The sequence below is a fragment of the Protopterus annectens genome, chromosome 4.part1 (assembly GCF_019279795.1).
Source record: "Protopterus annectens isolate FY-2018-M chromosome 4.part1, PAN1.0, whole genome shotgun sequence".
In the NCBI taxonomy this organism is placed as follows: domain Eukaryota; kingdom Metazoa; phylum Chordata; order Ceratodontiformes; family Protopteridae; genus Protopterus; species Protopterus annectens.
In genome coordinates this window covers 104536935-104559895 of record NC_056734.1, presented here as the reverse complement: position 1 = coordinate 104559895, position 22961 = coordinate 104536935, and the positions used below count along the sequence as shown (strand labels likewise).

General features: G+C 42.0%; 1 protein-coding gene across 3 annotated transcripts in view; it reads left to right on the top strand.

Moving 5' to 3' along the window:
• The window catches only part of YEATS2 (YEATS domain containing 2), a 1703429-nt gene that overhangs the window by 111555 nt on the left and 1568913 nt on the right, over positions 1–22961 (top strand). For all 3 annotated transcript variants that reach the window (XM_044070010.1, XM_044070009.1, XM_044070008.1), the window contains exon 5: positions 6784–7026. In XM_044070010.1, coding sequence (XP_043925945.1) covers positions 6784–7026 — 243 coding nt within the window. The remainder of the gene's footprint in view (positions 1–6783; positions 7027–22961) is intronic.

The window sequence follows — 22961 nt, the reverse complement described above, 5'->3', positions numbered from 1 at the left end:
GAAAGGCATACAGAAATATTCCCATCCGAAGGAATGAAAGGCATACAGAAATATTCCCATCTGAAGGAATGAAAAGTCATCAGTTTTGAAGGAATGAAAAGTCATCAGTTTTCCAGGCCTTTGTACAAGGAGTCCTGGAGCAGAATTTCTTTTAACTTTTTGTGAATGGAAACAAACCGGTTTTGAGAAGTTCCCTGCAGTTGAATTAATTCCTGGAAAACCTGCTGGTTCAGCTTCCATTTGTGAAAGTCTTGTCATGTTCATTTTCAGATTATTTGCAACAGTATTCTACTCTGACAAATGTCAAGAAGCCTGTACAGATTGTGCTGAGTTCCTAGTTCCCAGGCTACCATAGGTAATCTGCAAAGGGGGTAAGATCTGGTGCCTTCCCGTTTATGTACCAAATCACTGTGCTGGTGGTGTTTACTAGAAGAGGGCCTGGAACGCAAAGATGTCTTGGAAGTTTGAAAGCAGTTATGAAGAACATAATTTCTTTGACATTTATGTATTTTAGTCTGTCTTTCTGGTTCCACAGACCTAAACTTTCATTCCCTTGGAAACAGCTCCCCAGGCAAAGTCTGAGAATCGGTGGATACAAACTGAATAGGAGATGGAAGGGGAAAGGGGAGACCTGGGTTGACAGATGACTGGTCAGTCATTGAATGTGCATGCAGCAGAGTACATCATATCTTTTCCAAATCTGCACAGACTTTTTTTTTACCTGGCATTGGGCCATTCAACACAACATTCATATCTTATACCACACCTGTTATAACCGTTACCTGGGAGTTGATTGTCATGAAAGAAAAGCGGTTACCATTTATTTTCAAGATGGAAGTACTTAAAATGTTACAGTTCTCAGCATATTGATTTGAGTGAACATTAATTTAACCTTATTTTCTCTAACTGTATTGGGGATTTCTTACTCTTATTTCAAGTTGTTTGTGGAACTCTTATACACTACAATCTAGAATAAGTAAACCAATATTCAGAATTCTACAGGATGACTATTAATGGGTACACCACATTACCATTGTATAACTCCTGTTCTGTAGAATCTCCACTGGCTGCCTGTCTGATCACATTATCTTTAACATCTTGTTTACTCAAATCCTGCATGGCCTAGGTCTTCTCTTGTCTCAAAGAACATTTGTTTCCATATTATCACTGTAAGCCACTTTGATTCTACACAATGAGAATTTTGGAGGTTTCAAGGACTCACCAGGAGAATTCTGGAACCTTGTTTTTTAGACATTTGACCTCCAGTCCTTGGAACTTTCTCCCATGGTGGTTATGTGAAGCACTGATCACCTCAGATTTTAGGATGTCCCTTAAAATGCACCTGTTTCAATTAGCATATGACTGATAATTACATATTTTTCTTTTTTTTTAACCTACATCTTTAGGCAAAATTAGTCTGTGATCCTGACAATGTCTTATGTTTTAGATTTGATAAGCACCATTTTTATCACTTACTTGATGTGTATTATTAATTTTATTCAGGTTGTACACTTCCTTTCTGTTTGTTTTATAATCTGTTCATGTAATGGTGCTTGGTACCTAAACACCTATTATCTGTGCTAGCATGACTGGCTGAACTTTTGCAAATAATTGTAAATTACCTTGTGTTACATATGCTAGCATGACTAGCTATAATGTTGTAAATAAGTTTGTCTTTTGATTATCACTGTGATTTTTACAAGATGTTTGCATGTCAAACAGTGTTCTTCTGGCTGACCAAATGTACACGTTCTTTGTAAAGAGAATTCTGAATGTGTGTTATGCAAGAGTCAGCTGACCTTGATGTGATGTCATTGTGTGCCAGGGCTGGGAGAATCTTCACTGCAGCTGTATGTTTACTTTTCAAAGTCTGATATGAGTAGAATTCTCATAGCAGCCTCCTGTTACTTTAAAAAAAAATCTGGTATAAAAGCAGGTTCCGAGTCAAGTTCAGTTTTTCATTCGTTTCCAGAGCTGTTCAGCAGTAGTTTTCATTCAGTTTTTTTTTCCAGGAGAGTAGTTGTTCCAGTCACTGAGGACAGACCGCCTGGAGGGTGGGCATAATTTCTCATCTTGCCGTGCAGAAGTAAAAGTATAATGTTGCCTTGATAAAGTATTTAGATTAGATAGAAAGAGTTTATCTGCAGAGCTTAGATAGTTTAGAGGTTTCCTAGAATCAGTGTGAGATCTGTCCTACAGTATTGTTTTTATATTTCCTGTGTGGGGAAACTCTTTTGCTTATTGTAACCAGTTATTCATTATTTACATATTTTAAATCATTTTATTTATTAAATGTTTTACTATCTTTTATTGTGGCTGACTATTTAGTAAATATTTTAATAACTTGAGAGTGTTTATGCCTATTGTGATAACACCAGTGCTACTCCGAAAAGCCTTACTACTTGGGTTATATGCTACCATTTGTTTCAATAACTATTTTAACCAATGTAATTGCACACCCTTTTTGAAGGGTATTGTGGTATTTGACTCATGGTAGTTGTTACCTTGTAATTTGGGCAAAGGAAGTCAGCAGGTAAATGTCAGTATTTCCCAAGAGTGTGTGTATGTGTGAATATCCAACATTTAAGAGTGAATAGAATTGGGACATGGTGTTCTGCAGTGATTAGTGTGGAGAATCATTTGGGAAGCTGGAGTGAAGCATATAGTCCAGTCACATGTTTCCCGGTGTACTCTTAGGGGAAATTGTGTATTTCTATCCCTGTTTTTAATGACACTCCCTTACCGGAGACAGTGATGAGTACTGAGACTCCTTAGCTTCTGCCCTGGGATAAAGAAGGCTCATCACATATATCTTTAAAGGAATAAAGAAGGCTTGAGACTGCTATGTATATTTCATTATTCATGGCTGTAGCTATAGTTATCTGCCTGCAAGAGCATTATCACAACCTTGACATAATCTGACTTAGTTATGTTAAGAGTATTCTTAATGATCAGATTTGGTATCTGGGAGACTTGGATACTTGAGTTGAGACTTTTCATCTTGAGTGTGATACATTGTAAGCAACAGTGAGTACAGGTCAGTTAAATTGTGTTTGATTCACATCTAGGAGAGCAAAATGTCTTCCTTCTTAAAAAATCAACTTTTTGTTTTCCTCAGACAGGCCTGACAGTAATGAAACAAACTCTAGTCAGGTGGATAGCCCACTGTATTGCTTTTAATTTCTGAAAAGCATTGTAAGAGCACATTCCATTAGATCAGCAGCTACTTCAGTAGCTTATTTTAGAAATGTGACTACACAAGGTATTTTGGAAGCTGTTACATGGGCTACTGTCCATAGAGTTACCAAAGTTACCAAACGGTATGGGAAGCCCAACACCGAGGTGGGTTAGGTTCATAGGTTCATAGGTTCATACTAGGCTATCTGCCCGAGGGCATTTATAAGCCTAGCCCATAGTTTTCTAGCTTAGGCCACCCCTTTAGTTTGGAGAAACTATGCCCATTATTTAGCTGTGCCTCTGTCGAGCAGTGACACTGAGGTAACCCCCGGGGTGTATCTGCGATCTCCCATCCATTGGTCAAGATTCCTCTTGAACAAGGCCAGCGAGGTGCTCTGCCTCACATAAACCGGGATTTTGTTCCACAGCATAGGGAGTCTTTGGGTGATGAATCTATCCCTCCAGCACGTCCTATTAATAACCGTGTTGAGGTTTAAGTCTCCCGCCCTTGTGGCTCTGAGGGATCTAGATTTTTTGAGATGAAGCATGTTCATCAAATCTGGGTTTGACATGGCCTTGTATGTCAGGCATAGGTCACCTCTGAGCAAGCGGTATGCAACTGAATATAACTGGAGTTCTTTCAGTCGGGCAGCATAAGACAGATTTTTGTGACCCTTTATCCTTTTGGTGAGGAACTTTTGTGGCCTCTCCAGCTGCTGCAAGTGTCGGGTCAGATACATTCCGAACGGGGCATTGTACTCGATCATTGGTCTGATGAGTGATGAGTATAGGGAGACTATGACTTCCCTTGATCTGGATGTGAATCCCTTCATGATAAGGTGGGCAATGTAGAAGGTCTTCCTAACTACTTTAGCAATATGAGTGTCGAATGAAAGGCTACTGTCAACCTGGGTTCCCAGGTCCCTAATAACTTCTTCTGTGTTCAGGGGATTGCCACCTATATGGTAGCTAGGGGTAACCTTATTTTCCCGAAGGGTATGACTATGCATTTCTTGGCATTTAACTTAAGGCCATGGCTCTGGCACTAGTTATCCATTTCTGTGAGACCCTTCTGAAGGATATCTGTGTCGGATGTGTTTTCAACTACGGCGCCCAGTTTGCAGTCATCTGCAAACTTTGTCAGCCATAACCCTCCTGTGTTTGCTTGTACTTCAGAAAAGTAGATGCCAAACAAGAGTGGGCCCAGGACTGAGCCCTGTGGGACACCACTTGTGACAGGCTTTGAGTCTGACATGGCGCCAGCAACTCTGACCCTGTGGGTTCTGTCGCTCAGCCAGTTTGCAACCCATCTTGTAATGTATGGGTTTACATTTAAGTTGATGAGTTTTTCAATATTACCCGAGTGGGGTAGTGTATCGAAAGCCTTCGCCAGGTCTAGGTAGGCTGTATGGACTGCCTTTCCCTCATCAATGGCCTTGGTGACTGTTTCGAAAAAGTCAACCAAGTTTAAAAGGCATGATCTGCCTTTGACAAAGCCAAACTGGGTTGGATCCAAAGTCTGCAAATTCCCTATGTCTTTATTTATGAGATCCATTATGATCCTCTCCATGGCTTTGCAGATAAGGCTTGTCAAGCTAATGGGCCGGTAATTTCCAGGGTCAGTGTAGGCGCCGCCTTTGTGGAGTGGCAGAGTTACACTACAGGGGATTCTGTAGGTGTTCATCATTCTTACTGCTGCATTTGTATTCTGTCTAGGATGCAGCAACCAGGGTGCAACATCCAGACAGCTTCACAAAGCTCTAGCTCATTTCCACAGCTACAGTGTGACTACTGATTGGCTAGCCTTTGGAAGGCAATTGGCAGTCAGAGTGCAAATAACTTAAATACTTTCATGCCACCTCAAGAGGAAGGGCACTTGATTATTGCTTTGAGCTTGATATCTGCACCTTCTCAGTGAGCAGGTGTTGAATGCCTCCTGAGAGGATTTTTTTTTAACACTTAAAGGGGCAATCCCAGAGTTTAAAATTCTGACCTAAAGAAATTTGACCCGATACCTCCCAGTTGTCTCCACCCACTTACACATCATCATCAAACCTACTCCTGGTTTTAATTTGCTTTTTGCAGCCCTGTTTTCATTCCCTATGGTAAACACAATTAAAAATACGCAGTTCGTGTCAAGGCTTTCAGTTCCTGACCACTGGGAAACAATAAGGCTATTCCATTTTTGTGTGCGTTTGTGGTGGGGGTAGTTAGGCAAGAGTCTAAGTGTTTATTTTTTATGAACTTGTCAGAAAGCTTATGTTAATTGTGCAGCTGTTTAATTCCTTTATTCTGCGTAGCGTAATTGTGAGCAGTATATTCAAAAGAGTACCGTTTAGTGAATTCACACTAATTCTTAATAGTCTCTTGATGCATTCCCATCTGTAGTAAAGCAGTGTTAGAATTAGTATGTAAAACTATCACAGGTTTCCATACTGTACAGCCCCCTCTGTGTCAGTTAGGATTGCCACCTTTTGTTGTGGCTAAAACTGGATCAAAGCCACACCCCACCCATCCTCTGTAACCCCACCCATTTCCACCCCTCTCCTGCCCACTGTCCACCCATTTTGTGACATCATCATGACATCAACTTATGGGGAACACCCCTTTTTTCTGTCGCTATACTATGCATTTCTGTAAAAAAAGCATAGTAAATCTGCCAATTTAACTAACTCCAGTAGTCTGTTTCCTTTTTCTAAACAGAATACTGGAGTTTGTACAGTGTTTTCCAGACTACTGGACAATCAGTTTGATTTCCGGATAGTCTGGGAAAAAATGGATACGTGACAACTCTAGTGACACAGTACATTTTTGGCTTCATTGTTTAAAAGGAATCTGTGTCACAGGTTTTTTTGTTTTTTACAGCAGGTCAGAAAACCATTGGACTTTGCTAGTATTCAGAGATCAAAAAACAAAACATGAAAAAGACTTCTACTACTACTACTAATACTACTGTTTGAAAATTGCTTCATTCTGTTGCTTTCTGTAAGCAAGTGGCAGTCATGCATGACATCATAGCATTTAGCTAACATTCAGAAATCTCCACAAAATAAAATATGAAGTGAATTGAACAAAAAACTGTTAAGTAACATTTTAGCTTTGCATTGCTGATATGTTTTCCTGCAAGGTAATATAATTCCTGAAAGGCTACTTTTCTTTGAGGATAAAAATCACAGGTGAAACTAATGAATGACTCAACTTCAGGTGAGAGCTGTTGCAAGTACAACTGCAATTTGAGATGGAATTTAACTAAGGCCATTGAAACGTCCTGTTAGCACACCTATCCCAGCAGCCAAAGTTGGGGCATGCTAAAAAACTAGACTGAAAATGAAAACGAAGACCAGAATCAAAACAAAAAATATCTGGGAACTGTCCCTTTAAGGTATGCAGTTACTCTTTTTTTTTCTCTCATTGTGGCCATGCTCACAAACTTATTTAGGCATTGTAGACTAGCTGTATAAAAATGTTATGAAAAAAATTGATGCCTTGCTGTTGTATTCCTTAATCCTGTGTTATCTGCAGCTGTACCTGGGGTCTGTTGAATAATGTTTGTATTGCCAGCTCAGTGGAACAGTTGATCAGTATTACCAAATTTATTTTCCTTAGCCGTTCAAGTCTTGTGATCCATCAGTATTCAACCACCCTGCCATAAAAAAGTTTATTGAGTCACCTTCCAGATCATCATCTCCAGCTAATCATCGTTCTGAGACACCGTCTGCCAATCAGTCCGAATCAGAGTCTGTTTCCCATATAAATGACTACTTACCAGACAGAGAAAGTGGTGGTTATTCTAAAGAAGAGCGACATCTGGATAAAGCAGAGAAGAGACCAGGCAGAAATACTGGGCAGGTAAGAAAGTTCATAATGTAAATTGGATAATAAATGAAGTTGTCATGGTTGGAGCCAAACTAGTGTATCTCCTCCAGTCTAACCTTACTATGTAATACCTGAGCTTGTTTAGTGGATCAGAGTAAATTTTCAAGTAATAGCAAATTTGCTGCATTCATTGACTAGTCTGCCATCTGATTATGGTATGTCTTTGTCATTGAATGGTCGTTACATGTATTTGGCTATTTACAGCTGTTTACAATAGCAGTACACAGTGTGCAGTAGAGTGGTCAGGTGTTGGATGTGGTGGGGCTGTGGATTGCTACTGTAAAGAGCAGTAGGGCAAAAAAAATATAGCTTTTTGCAGTCCTTAGGGTTGTACTTTGAACATATTATGGCTGCATGGATTGCTGTCTATGCAGCAGTTTTCTTAGAGAAGTCTGCCTTTTTTATTTTTTTTTTTACTTTTACTTTTGTATGTGCTCTTTAAGGATTAAGCTTCATTTCTGTTTTACAGTGCCATTGCAAAGAACTTGCTATACTTTTAAGTCTAACATGGAAGTTGTTTTTCTAAGTCTGCTTGGTTTTCTACTTTCTGCAGTTGTCATTGCATTTACTTTTTATGTATAGCATCTTGATCAATGCTGCAGTAGCCTTAGCTATATAGGATTGTATCCTGCCAAGGGTATATGTTGTTTGTCTTTCGGCTTTTTCCCAGTTGGGGTTCGCCACAGCAGAACGCTGGTCCGCTCATGATTGGCAGTAGATTTTTTTTTACGAACGCCAAGGTGCCAGCTCGATGTTCAACCCTCAACGAAGGCACGCCCATTTATGCATGTCTTTCGAACGCCCACCCAACCGCGGGGAGGACATGCAGACTCCACACAGAAGGCACTTCCCGCACTCCAGCTGAGAATCGAATGGGAGAGCCAGTTTCCAGTACTTCAGGGCACCTTTTATGTGCTTAAGCTCTCAAGCAACTCAGTCTGAACTGACTAAAAGACAGGTGTAGGTGTGAAGCCCACCAGAGCTTTACTACCACTTAAGAGTAATGCTCCTCTGAGACTTTTGAGGATCAGCTGTCAGCTTGTGATTTCCTTTTTTAGGCAAATAAGTTTCCTTTGGGGGAAAATAATTTCCATTTTCTTAACTTTGTTGATGTTTTATTACTTTTCTCTTCAGGAAAGTTATTTTAAAGCCAAGAGTGTGTTTTAATGAACTGCCCCGAGATTGTAACGTACTTTTAAACTTGGCACTCGTTTTTCCCGTCAGTTTAAAAGTGCTAAAAAGTAACCAAAAGCATTTTTCTGTGGAGAAATTGTTTATTTTTCTTTTGAAAATAAATCCACAAAAGACTACTCAGTGCACAACAAAACTGAAATGTGGAAAAACACTCTAGGTGCAGAGATAAATTAAATTTATTAAGCACTTTTCACACTACAGTGTCTTCATCAGAAGACATTAGAGTGTTGAAAGATGATGATGAAGCCATTGTAGTGTCAAAAGCGCTTGATAAGTTTCATTTACCTCTGCACCTAGGGTGTTTTTTTCAACATTCATTTGGCTGGCATAGTGTTTTAAAGTGCTTTTTAGTGTGTTTTTCTGCCAAAAAAAGTAACTCTTGTGGACTGGTAATGCTTACCCGCAATTGCTGCTTGTCTTCCTTTGGAAAGGGACACCATTTTTGTCTTGTCTAGCCACAAAAACAAAAAAAAAATTAAGCAAACAGCCTTTGCCACTGCAACACGCTAACGATTTGCCTCAGCCGCAGGTGGTAATTGTACTGTGGCAATTTGTTGTACCTCAGACCACTCATTTACTCTGGATCCTACTGGTGTAGCACCTACAGCCACTATGGACCAGGGATTAACCACATCTTCTGTAGCTATTGGGGTCCCCTCAGTGGGCAAGGGGGAGCTACTCTTGTTGGTCCTGGCAGATGGAGTAGGGAAGATTTCCCTTTTGTGTCAGAATGCTGTGCCCATCCCTGAGGAAGTTGCTGCTCCAACTGCAATTAACAACATGGTTGGCCCTATTTTTCCTGTCAAAAAGAAACAGAAAACCAAGCATGTATCTAGTCTTCAGTTTTCTTTGGATAGGAGTAGCTTACTGGGTCTGGCTCGGGGTGTAATTCAGGCTATTGATCCTTCTTGTATAGTCGTTTCTGCTAAAAGAAAGAGCAATGCCTTTTTTCCTGAATGGATTCAAGATTCTGAAACTGAACAGGAAGATACAGGGACAGATACAGGATTTTTTCCTCAACTTTCTGATTCAGACTTGGAGGAGAGCTCTGTTTCTAATTCTTCCCATGGGGATTTCTCCTTCTTTGACTGTTGCTGAATGTGCCAGTGTTTTCAGTGGGAGTACTGTGAGTTGTTACAGAAGAAATTTCCAGAACCTACTCCTATTTCCCTTGCTGTGTTTGCTTTAGAGGATGTGTGTGTTACTACCTGCAATTTTCCTGATAGTCAACCAGCTGCCCCTAAAAAAGCAGATAAGGTGGATAAAGTTCTTCAGTATTTTAAATTTTTCAACACTATTCCCAAACCTGATCCAGCAGCTATAGCTTTAGTTGATCCTATTGCTGCTGAGCACTTCATTATTTCCAATCCTACTGTTTCTGCTAAGGATGGGAAAATGTATTGATAGGTATGGAGAAAAAGTGTATATTTTCAGAACTTTGATTTTCAGAATTTTGAATTATCAGGCTCCTATGTTAAAGTTTGTTCTGACAAATTTGAAAGTATGAAGAATATTTTATCTGCATTTTCTTGTTAAGAAAATCTGCTTTAAATAACTTAGTTTCTTCTATTGCACAGGTCACTACTCATTGTTTATAGTGTCTGTATTATTCTATTGATACTTCTTCCAGGGCTATGACCACTGGTACTGTTTTGAGGAGGTTTGCTTGGCTGCATTCTCAGAACCTCCAAGGTGATGTTAAAAATGAGATTTTAAATGCCCCCTTGGATAGATATTTAGTGTTTGGCCGCTCCACTCCAAAAGTGATTAAAAAGTGTGATGAAACGTACACGCTTATCCGGGCAATTTCTATGATTTTTCAGCTTTCCTTTTCCAAATTTTCCAAGGGATTTTCCATCTCCTAATTCAATTTTGACAAAAAAGCATAATAAACAGTCTGTACAAAATACAGGTAAACAGACATTTAAGAAGAAATGGTAAGGGGGCTTCCAAAAAGAAGTCTCGAGCCTCCCAAAACCAAGGACAGGCCAAGAAGTCTGAATGACTGTTCGAGACCTTGTGGATTCCTTCCACCATAGCCCCATTTTTCTTCCAGAAAGTTTGAATATCCATTTTTGTCTTGGGCAACAGTTTCAGACAAATGGGTTCTGAAAATCATTCATTGAAGTTACAGATGACAGTGTGAGGAAATTCCTCCTTTCCAGGAGGTCATTCCTCATCCTTCAGTTCAGACGTTTTGTTTCCACTGTTTCTTTATCGCATGCTGTTCCCAAGCAATAATAGAATCAGTTCCTCCTTCACAGGTGGGGAAGGATTTTTATTCAAGAATGTTCCTAGTGCCAGAAAAAGAAAATTAATGGAGACTGGTTCTGGATATTTCTTTTCTAAACCTGTTCGTGATAGCACCCAAATTCAAAATGAAGTTACTTCACAACCTGTTATCTCCTCTTCCTCATTCAAGTTTCCTGGCAATACTAGACATAAAAAATATATACTTATCACATCCTTATTCATCCAGACTTCAGACATTTCTTAAGATCTTGTGCGTCTCTGGATTACATTATCAGATGTTCATCGTGTTTCACTGTTGCAGTCATTACAATTGAGTTATCCTGCTGGCAGGCTACCCGCAGTCGGCCTGAATTCCAAAGTCCTGGTCCGGCGTCAGTTGCTGTCGCCTCTTCCCTGACGTCAGTGCGCCAGGGTATAAAAAAAGCAGCCAACGCCATTTTCTTCAGTCTTTCTTGCCGTGCGGTGCCCGAAGCAAAGCAGTTCGCAAGTGCTGTCGGCCGACTCCTGAGATTTTCGGAATCGAATTTCAGATCCGAAGTCTTCAATAAAGCTAAGTACCTCATTGGGGAAACGTTTTTCTTGCTCCAGACCGATGTCAGAAAAAGGTAACAATTATATTTCTTGTGGGAAGCAAATACCTCATAAGGATTTCCACTCTTACTGTATTCCTTGCCTAGGCCCTGACCACGACGTTGCTAGTTGTCGGTTTTATGCTAGATTTAACCAACGTACTATTAAGCGTCGGTACGATTTTGCTTTTCATTATTTTGGCAGAAGGTTTAACTACATAATGCTGTCGGAACAACCGACGACCGAAATTCATAAACAACGTAAGGATAAAGACAAGGACAAGCATCCGAGTCCAAAACCGACGATGAAGCTGCTTCTAGGCCAGTCGTCTGTTCGCCGGTGCTCAGTGAGGGGCTTTCACAGCCCCTGACTCCCGCTACCTCAGAGCCACAGGCTGCCTCCGACTCCCACGTGGAGACACCTAGGCCTCTGGATACTCAAGGTATTGGCCCTTCGGAAATTAATCCCTCAGATGGGTCTGGAGCCGCTGAGCAGGCATCGGCTTTTGAGGGTGTCTTCAGACCTACACAACTTTATATAAAGCCTACTTCAGCATCCAAGACAAAGTCTAAAACAGTTTTAAAGAAAGGAAACCAGTACAGCATTCTCCAGGACAGGCTTCTATGCTTAAGAAACAGATGCTCAAAATGGCCGAAGACTTAATTACTTTGATCAGGGGTTCCCACCCCCCCTCCTGATAAGAGGCCAAGGCAAGACACTGAATAGGATTCCTCTTTTGATCAGGGATATTCTGTTCCTCCCTATGAGGATTCTGATGCTGAAGATTCTATTCCTTCAGCTTTTCCTCCTGAGGACTATTCTTTTGGGGAAACCCTACATACCATGAGAGAGCATTTCCATTGGGAGAGCCAGAATTATTCTGAATCTAAGAAAAGACTTAAGAGACTTTCTTTTACTTCCACAACACAGACCTCTTACAATTTCCCCTGTTCTAGACATAGTGGATAATGTTTTCTTAGAGTCCGGCCTGTCTCCAGACTCTTAACCTCCTGCCTCTGTTAAGCCGGACGGATACTACAGACATCCATAAATTTCTTTACAAAAACCCTGCTGACCCAGAAATTATCTCAGAGTCCCAAAGGGGTCAAGGCTGCTTCTGCCAAAAACTCTGTCCCCTCAGACAGAGATTCTAGGGCTTTGGACAGATGGGGGAAAAAAGCTTACACTTCTGCTACTTTGGCTGTAAGGTCTTTAAATTGTCAGTTTCATATGCTCAAAACTAGTGCTCTCTCAAGAGATAATATTCCTGGGTGCAAGCTTAAATACAACTGCCCAGATGGCTTATCTCACGCCAGACAAACAAAGGCATCTGACTTCTTACTTCAAAGACATAGCAACAAAGACCCAGTTATTTGCAAGAAAAATTCTGCAGGCTCTGGACTACATGGCATCCTGCATTCTACTAATTCCATATGCAAGACTGCATATGACGATGGTATCTAAAAAGTGTTTAGACTCAACATTGCCACAGCCTGGAAACAGTAATTACTGTTATTCCCTGCCTGCAACAGGAATTTCTATGGTGGGCACAGGCCTGTCACCACAACAAGGGACAGTCATTCACCTTACCCACTGCCAGGCAGACACTAACAACAGATGCATCGGATTATGCCCGGTGTGAAGGGTGGGGGGTGGGGGGGTGGGGCACATGGCAGGAGAATGTATTCAGGGCACATGGCCCACAAACCAAATGCATCTACATATAAATCAAAAAGAGATGCTAGCTGTACAAAATGCCCTGACAGCCTTCAAGGACCTACTTCATCCAGGCAACTACTGATAAAGACGGACAATACTACAGTCAAGTGGTACATAAGCAAGGGGGCACACATTCCTACCCCCTCTGCAGGCAAGCTATGACTTTGTGGAACACAGCATTGACTTACCAAGTACATCTACAAGCACAATTCCTGCCAGGAAAGACAAATACTTTGGCAGACGAACTAAGCAGAAACCTCATGGATCCTCACGAGTGGAAACTGGATCCACAAATCTTCAACATGATAGCAAGGAAATGGGGATGCCCAGACATAGATCTATTCGCCTCCCCTCACAACTGCCAGCTACAGAGATTCTGCTCTCGGACTTATCACAAGCAAGCATGGAAAGTGGACGCCCTTTCATTCATCTGGAAAGCTCTTGGAGTATATGCCTTCCCTCCTCTGCCTCTCCTCTCCTCTCCAAGGTACTCCTAAAGGTCAGACAAGAGAAGCCAAAAATGATACTGATTGCCCCAGACTGGCCACGCCAGCACTGGTACCCAATCCTAAAGAGCTTGTCTCAAGGCCCAGCCTGGACGTTACCTCTAACACCTCCCATTTGCTGACCCAACAGAGCAATCAGATCTTGCACAGCCAACTCAGAACCCTAAATCTGGCTGCATGGCGGATAATGTAATCTTTCAAAACACACCTCTCTCTAAAGCAGTTATGGATGTAATTTTGGAGGCCAGAAGGCCCAGCACCAATCTTATGCAGAAAAATGGAAAAGATTCTGTGCTTGGAACCCAAGTGCAGGGAATTGACTGGCTAGAACCTAATATTCCTCAGATTTTGTAATACCTAACTGAGATGCTGGACAAAGGCCTATCCTTCTCATCAATTAAGATCCATGCCTCTGCAATTTCAGCTCATTACAATACGGATCTCCCTGTTTTTTCTCATCCACTGCTAAGACAGTTTCTCAGAGGGGCCAAAAACATAAGACCTCCAAGAAGAGCTCCAATACCTACATGGGACCTCAACTTTGTCTTGGAAAAACTTGCACTGCCTCCTTTTGAATCGACCAATACAGCAGAGATAAAATACTTGTCATGGCAAACCGTTCTTCTCCTAGAAATTACTTCAGCAAGAAGAGTCCCAGAGTTACAGGCACTAATGGCTGTGGAACCTTTCATTATTTTCCATCAGGACAGGGTTTCTCCAAGGACAAACCCGACTTTTATGCCTAAGGTGGTGTCCAGCGTGGCCCTTAACCAAACCATACATTTGCCTACCTTTTATCCAAACCCACAGAATAAGGGGGAGAGACTTCTGTAAACTTTGGACATACACAGACAGCTACGCTTTTACTTGGACAAGACTAAAGCCTTCAGAAAGACTGAGCAACTCTTAGTGGCATATGCTGCAGGTTCCCAAGGAAAAGCCATTTCAAAGCAGACAGGCCACTGCATTCATTTCTGCTATTCACAACATGGCAAATCTGTACCCCAGGGCATTAGGCCACAATCTACCAGAGCAGCAGCTACTTCAGCAGCCTTCCTCAGAGGAGTACCAACCAAGGATATTTTGGAGGCTGCAACATGGACGTCTGTGCACACTTTTTTACAAAGCACTACCATTTACCTCTCTACTCTAAATCCAGAGCAGGCTTCACCACTGCAGCTCTGCAGGGCCTCATAGCCACTCCAAACTCTGCTTAGGCCCAGCCGCCCAACCTCAGCTTTGGGATTCAACCCAAGTGTAATGACTGCAACAGTGAAACACGATGAACATAGTACAGTTGTGTACCTACCATAAATGTAGATGTTTGAGTGTATTCACTGTTGCAGTCCAGGTTACCTTCCCCCTTTTTATTTGCTGGGACTTATCTGTACCTCTATATTCTATACAACATATGTGGTGTATTTGCTTGTAGATGAAGGTTATGTGCATGCTTTTTTATGTTCATAATTTTTACAGCCTACCCTTTTGGGGGCACCTGACATATGGGGCAAGAAAAATTGAAGAAAATGGCGTTGGCTGCTTCTTTTATACCCCTGGAGCACTGACGTCAGGGAAGAGGTGACAACAACCGATGCTGGACTAGGACTTTGGAATTCAAGCCGACTGCGGGTAGCCTGCCAGCAGGATAACCCAAGTGTAATGACTGCAATGGTGAATACACTCGAACATCTACGTTTATGGTAGGTACACAACTGTACTTTCTCTGCCTTACCCTTTGGACTATCCACTACACCAAGAGTGTTCACAAAGTGCTCCAGTTCTAGCCCATTTCAGGCTACAAGATATCCACGTTTCCATATTTGGATGACTTGTTTGTCTTTGCAGAGTATTTTTCAAATAGTCAGTGTAGATCAGTATAACTTTAAGAAGCTTTCCTTGGGTTTGCACATGTGTATAAATACTGTGCATGTGCAAGCTACACTCCCATTTTGTAGAGAGGTGTTGAGATGTAAGCATGCATGTTTGTAATGGTCTGTCCGTTAATCAGTTTGTTTATATTTTGTTACTGTTATCCATACTGATGTATTTCTATGTAATAAAGTATATAAACAAACTACCCCACCTGTTCATCTTAAATCATAACATAGGAAGAGTGACATGGTCTCAGAACAGGATCCAGAATCAAGACCAAGAGGCACTAAGTTAATAGTAGAGGAATATAGAGGAATGAAACATCCCTTTTGCATGTATAACTCACAAAAATGGGTCAGAAATGAACTTTCAGGCATCAAAAGTTGCTTAAATAGTTTCTTATTTGAAAAATATAAAACAAAGCACTCAGAACACTCAAAATGAATTTCTAGTTAAATGAAATGCTGGAAACTGTGACATATTGATAAAAATATTTGAAATAATTACGAAAAATGTTTGAAATTAAAGTCCGAATCACATAAAGTGTATAAAAATAAGGAAAGCAACCGCATTTTTTTGCTATGAGCTACTTTTATCGCATTGATTAAAGCTGTTCGAAATATCCGAGGCATACAAAGTGTTTGCAAGTTGTGTAGTATTAAAGTACAGTTATTTTGCAAAATACAGTCATTTCAAAGCATATTTCACAAAATACAGTATTTCAAAGAGTTTATTGGGCATTTGAATGTTATTACAAGTACTGGTTGTGTGTGCATGTTTGTACATAATTACAAAGGCCAGATTTACAGTATGTTTAAGCATACTTTGGACATGAATGAAGACTTTCATAAACACCAGGTCCTCTTGTATTTGATAATAATTTTGCAGAGATTTGGATAGTGTTTGAGCAAGAGTACAGTATTTTCATACAAGCTGCATTTTCTGATAAAGATGCACGTACAAAGGCATTTTTCTGCTTAATTTAGCTGGTTCAGAAGCCATAAAGAGAAAGCATTCATTTGTGTATACACCTACTGTGTTTGCAGGGGGAAGACTGACATATAGTGGTACCGGATGAATCAAGGGAAGACTCAGAGTGCTTAAAACATAAATTTAGGGAAATGTGTAACCCCCTTATGAATATTACGATGGAAGGATACTTAATTTACACAAGGGATCAGAAGCCTAGGGAAACTTTTGCATATATAACTGACTTGAGAAAGAAGAAATGTTCAGATTTGGTGATTTGATGGATGAGGTGATTTGAATGTGGTATAAAGGTGATGCTGTGAGAAACATTTTACTTTGTGACAGTGATTTAACTTTGAATAAAGCTATTGAGATTTGTCAGATATGTGAGCTTACAAAAAAACACACAAATATGCTTACAAATGAGAAATGCATGCTTCTACTATATTCTAGTGCTCATGTTGATAGTATGCAGCATGTGGTTAAAAGAAACAGGCCCAAGTACATGGTGACTGGTGCAGGTCCTGCAGCACTCATGGTAAACCCTGTTTCTCTCTAGCAAATTCCGGAGTCCGCACAGTGTCAGTGAAGCACAAGGGTGAGTCAGCAAACTCAAAGCATGTACCCTCACCTAGCCTCATAGTCAACTGTTGTAACTGTGGTGGCAGTCATGTTTCTAAAAGAGAAAAGTGCCTAGCTTTTGGTCAGCAGTGCCACAGATGTAAAAAATTTAATAATTTCCAAATATTTTGTAAATCAAAAGAGGCTCATTCTTTTGTTAAAGGAGAACGTTCAAAGAGGCAAGTTGATCAATTAGAAAGTGGTCACCCTACTTTTTGTTGATGGTGTGTCAGTGCTTAATGAAACAGTCAGTGCAGTAGATTTATGGGCAAGGAATGAAGTATTTTGTACTGTTCTGGTAAATGGAAGACCCATAGAGCTCAAAGGTGACTCATGTTCAAAGTCCAATGTTATGTCAGCAGAAACATTTGCTAGAGTATGTGCTGGCAAGAAGCTTGTTTTGGCAAAGTGTGCAAAGCTTGTTCCTTATGCAGGTGAAGAAATTCAAATTGAAGGTTCAGTAACGCTTTCGTATTACTCTGCTGGGAACAGTTATGACTTGCAATTTTACTTGGTCAAAAGGCACGTCATTATTAGGCCTCAGAGATGGGAAGTCTTAATGCAAGCTTAAAAGACCACTGTTCTAATTTTGCCCAGTCTGTTTTTTTTTTTTTTTTTTTTTTTTTTTTACAAGGTTGATCTTTTCAAAGACAAACTAGGCAAACTACCAGCTGTGAACTGTCTTTCCAGTTGGTTCGAGATTGACCTACTTCTTAATCTAGCGTCCAATACTGTCATTACTAAAATGAAGCATCATTTTTCAGTCTATGGTAGTGTGCACACAGTTATTTCTGACAATGGTACACAGTTTACAAGCCAGCAGTTTAAAATATTTGCTGAAGAGTGGGACTTTACTCATGTTACAAGTACCCAGAGTTAAATGGTTTGGCAGAACGTGCAGTTCAAAGTGTGAAACAATTACTAGAGAAGTTGAAACAAGACAATAGCAATGTTTTTTTGAATCTGTCCAGTCACAGTACTGTTCCTCATGATAAACATCCTGGTTCACCTGCACAGAGACTTCTGTCGAGACAAACCAGAACCACACTACCAATCAGCAGCAATCTGTTGGTTCCATGTGTCAAGAGCAACAGATCAGTGAAAGCCCATCTGTTGAAGAAGTGATTTTCCCAGAAGTCCTATTACAATAAGACCAGCAAACCGCTTGGTTCATTATGAGAAGGGGAGATAGTGGGGATGTAGACATCCAAAGGTTTTGATTGAATTGGAGTCATGAAAAGTGTATGTCCAGAGCTGAGGTTGTACATTGTGGAATCACAAGGAGTAGAATTTAAGCGAACTCTGAAACATTTGATCCAGGTGTCCAAGCCTGTATTGCAGTATCATACCTGCGAGAAAGACTCTATAAATCAAAGAGTAAGTTATTTAGCGTTCCAGTTTCAGAGGACGTTCCAGTAAATATCCCTATTCCTGAGAAGAATACTGAAACTGCAGAATCTGTTTGTTCACCAGTGACTCTCCCTGTTGCTAAACCCAGATGTTCATCGTGTTACACTGCTGCAGTCATTACACTTGGGTTATCCTGCCGTCAAGTGGTTCCCCAGTCGGCCTGAGTTCCAAAGTCTTGGTCCGGCGTCGGTTGCTGTCAGTGCGACAGGGGTATACAAGATACAGCTGACGCCATTTTCTTGACGCGCGGTGCCCAAAGCCAAAGCAGTTCGCAAGTGCCAGTCGGCCGTCTCCTGAGATTTTCATTCCGAATCCAGAACCGAAGTCTTCTACAAAGCTAAGTACCCGTTGAAACTTTTCTTGCCTCAGACCGATGTCAGTAAAAGTTAATAACTGTATTTCTTGTGGGAAGCAAATACCTCATAAGGATTTCCATTCCTATTGTATCCCATGCCTAGCCCCAGACCAGGACGTCACTGGTTGTCGGTTTTGTGCTAGGTTTAACAAGTGCACTATTAAACGTTGGTTTGATTTTGCCCGACATTATTTTGGTAGAAAATTCAAATGTCCTTCAAGGATGCATCTGCAGTCCTAACATATGGGTTGTCCTGCCTCAGGCAGCCCTTCGGTCGGCCGGATTCCAAAGTCTGGGTCTGGCCTCGGCTGATGTCGCACTTCACCCGACGTCATAGCTGCTATGAATTGGGAATAAAGGCATCAGCCGACACCATTTTCCTCAGTCTTTCTTGCCGAAGCAGAAGCTGTTCGCAAGTGCCGGTCGGTCAGATCCAGAGATTTCTACTACCGAAGACTTCTAAAAAGCTAAGTACCCCGTTGGGGACTCTTTCTTGCCTCAGCTGATGTCAGAAAAAGTAAATAATTGTTTAACTTGTGGGAAACAAATACCTCATAAGGATTTCCACTCTTACTGCCTTCCTTGCTTAGGCCCAGACCACGACGTATCAGCTTGTCTAGCCTGTGCTTCCTTCAACCGACTGACACTCAGACGTCGGTCGGAGTTTGCGGAGGAGTTTTTTGGTCCCGCTTTTGCTTACAAAATGCCGTCGGAGACTCAGACTTCACAATTAGCTAAAAAGCGTAAGGAAAAAGACCGACACTCGCGGTCCACGGTTTCGGACGAAACCACGGTTAAGCCAACCGCGAGTGTCTCGGTTTCGGCTGAAACCGAGTCCTCGGTTCTTCCTTCGGCCGAAAGCATACCTCCGACAGCCGAGGCCTCACACAGCATGGCTGAATCTGCTACCGAAATTTCTCCTGCTGTCGCAGGCACCCAGGATTTATCAGATACTATTCCTTTAGACATATCTACTCCTGCACGTGGAGCTGCTAGGCCCCCTGCATCTATGTCCATCAAGGCTTTTTCTAGGGCTAAAGCAGCTAAATCTTCTAAGGCCTTGCCTGCTAAAACCCCACACAGGCCTACCTCTAGTTCCCAAATGCTCAGCCTGGCTGAGGATCTCATTTCCTTGATCAGGGGATCCCAACCTCACCCAGACAGGGCCTCTCAACCCCCTCCAGAGAAAAGGCCTAGAGCAGAGCCCCCGATCCAGTTTCGACTGACTACTCCTCGGATGAGTCAGAAAATTCAAATCCTCCAGAAGGCCCTTATTCTCCATATGAGGATTCTGATGCAGAAGACTCAATTCCTTCTGCCTCTCCTCCTGAGGAATTTTCTTTTGGGGAAACCTTACATGCTATGAGAGAACATTTTCAATGGCAGGGCCAGGATTTTTCAGATTCAAGAAAAAGGCTAAGGACCTTTTTACATTTACCACAGCATAGGCCTTTAGCCATTCCTCCAGTACTAACAGTTGTCGATGATGCATTTAATGATGCCTGTACTGCTCCTGACTCTCTTCCCCCGGCCCCTGCTAAACCCGACAGATATTACAGGGTCCCGGACACACACTTTCACTTGTATAAGGCTCCTATTGCAGATCCTGAAACCATTTCTCAGGGCCCCAAAGCTGTAGCAGCTGCCTCTGCCAAAAACCCCCTCCCCTCTGAAAGAGAATCTAGAGCATTAGAGAGATGGGGTAAAAAAGTTTACACTTCTGCTACTCTTTCGGCTAGGGCCTTAAACTGCCAATTTCACATGATCCAGTATCAGGAATTTTTGTTAGACCAGCTAAATAAAAAACTGTCCTCTCCTGAACCTATGACCGTAAGTCCCTTCAGGATTTGGTACATAACATTCAGCAGGTCAGTAATCATTCTTTAAAATGCGGCTATGATGCACTGGAGGCTTCCTTTAGATCAGCTATGACTGGAACCGTGATCAGAAGGCATGCATGGTTAAAAGAGCAATCTTTACCAGACCATGTAAAGTCAAGGCTCCTTGATGCTCCCATGGAGAAACAAAGTTTGTTTGGCTCCCCTGCACAGCAAGTGCTAAAGAAGGTGGAAGAAAAAGCAAAATCTGTTCAAACAGTCAAGGATGTCTTACAGGTCCAACCTCCGAGGTTTAGTAGAAATTGGCCTTCGAAGACTTGGTCCTTTCCAGACACCTCCAGAGCAGGCCGAAATAGGCGCCCAAGAGGCAGAGGTCAATCCAGAGGTGCCTACAGGGGACGTCAGTGGCAGCCTAACAACCAGAGAAGTACTGCCACAGATCCAGCTACTACCACTTCCACAGGACAGACACAATGACTTGGCTCTGATACCGCCTACCAGGGAACAACTGGAAGCACCCTTAGGCGGAAAGCTAGCCTTATTTTCCGTAAACTGGCATTACATTACAGGAGACAAATGGATTTTACAGACAATAGACAAAGGCTACAGGTTTCACTTCCATACTGTACCAAAAAAGAGAGGAATGCCAGACCTTCCACCAAACCAAAAACAAACGCTCTAGGACAAATCAACCACTTACTAAGGATGAGAGCTATAGAAAAGGTACCACCTATGGAACAAGGACAAGGATTTTACTCCAGACTTTTCCTGGTACCAAGAAAAGAAAACCAATGGAGGCCTATTCTCGACCTGTCCGCTCTGAGCACATATCTCATTGTTCCAAAATTCAAAATGCTGACCCTACAGCAACTTCTTCCCATGCTGGGCAAGGAGTCTTGGCTGGTGACTCTAGATCTCAAGGAGGCATACCTGCACGTCCCTATACGACCAGATTGCAGAAGATACCTCAGATTTCTTGCAGGATCAGAGCATTATCAATTCTCAGCATTGCCCTTTGGCTTATCTACTGCGCCCAGAGTATTCACGAAATGCCTGGCATCAGTAATTGCCCATTGCAGGCTTCAGGGAATTCAGATTTACCCATACCTGGACGACTGCCTGATACAAGCGGACAACTACACCAAATTAACACAAGATTTGGAAAAGGTTATACAACTACTGCAAGCCCTGGGATACACAGTCAACATGAAAAAGTCAAGGCTGGTACCATCCCAGAGGATAACATTCTTGGGTGCAGAACTGGACACTTCAAATCAGATGGCATTTCTCACAGCAGAAAAGCAAAAGCAACTACCACTCTATTTCAGGGCATTAACAACACAGAACCAGCTTACAGCAAGGAAAGTCCTGCAAGCCCTGGGTTACATGGCATCCTGCTTAATATTGATTCCACATGCCAGGCTGCATATGAGGAAGTTGCAATGGTACCTAAGGAATATATGGTCTCAACACAAGCACAGCCTAGAAGCCCAGATTCCAATAATCCCATGCCTGAAGCAAGAATTCCTGTGGTGGGCTCAGGCCTGTCAGTTGAACAGAGGACTGCCCTTCCACAAACCTCACCCAAGCCAGACTATCACCACGGACGCCTCGGACTTAGGTTGGGGGGCACACATGGTGGACAAGTGTATACAAGGCCTATGGACACAAGACCAGCTGAACCTACACATAAATCAAAAAGAGATGCTGGCAGTGAAACAGGCAATCCAGACATTCAGACCGTTTCTTCAACAGGGTCATTTGCTGATAAAGACGGACAACACCACAGTCATGTGGTATATCAACAAACAAGGAGGCACACATTCATATCCTCTATGCCGGATGGCAATGGACTTGTGGAATGTAGCCGTGAACCTCAACATTCAGCTCCAAGCCATATTTGTGCCAGGAAAAGAAAATATACTAGCAGACACCTTAAGCAGAACTACCACGGATGCCCACGAATGGATGCTGCATCCAGACATCTTCAAATCCATTACAAAGAAATGGGGACTACCAGAAATAGACCTGTTCGCATCCCCACACAACCACCAATTGAGGAAATTCTGCACAAGGACATCCCACCCACTTGCTTGGAAGGTGGACTCCCTCTCCTTCAGTTGGGAAAACCTGACAGCATATGCATTCCCACCTCTTCCTTTGATGCACAAAGTGCTACTGAAGATCAAAGATCGCCCAAGGATCATCCTGATAGCTCCAGACTGGCCGAGACAGCATTGGTACCCACTACTGAGGAGTATGTCTCGGACACACGCATGGCCTCTACCTCTAGTTCCTTTACTGCTAACACAGAACAACTTCAAGATCCTACATCCAAACTTGAAAACACTACAGCTAGCTGCCTGGAATATTACATAAAACAAAATAACCCAGATTTATTCCAGAGGGTTAAAGACATTACACTGGAGGCTCGCAGACCCTCCACAAGGAAGACTTACTCAGCCAAATGGAAAAGATACCTCATTTGGAGTGCAGCAAAAGGAGAAAGTGTATCATTAGCAAACATAGCTAACATCCTGGAATACTTAGCAGACCTTTTCCACAATGGCCTGTCTTACTCCTCCATTAAGATTCATGCAT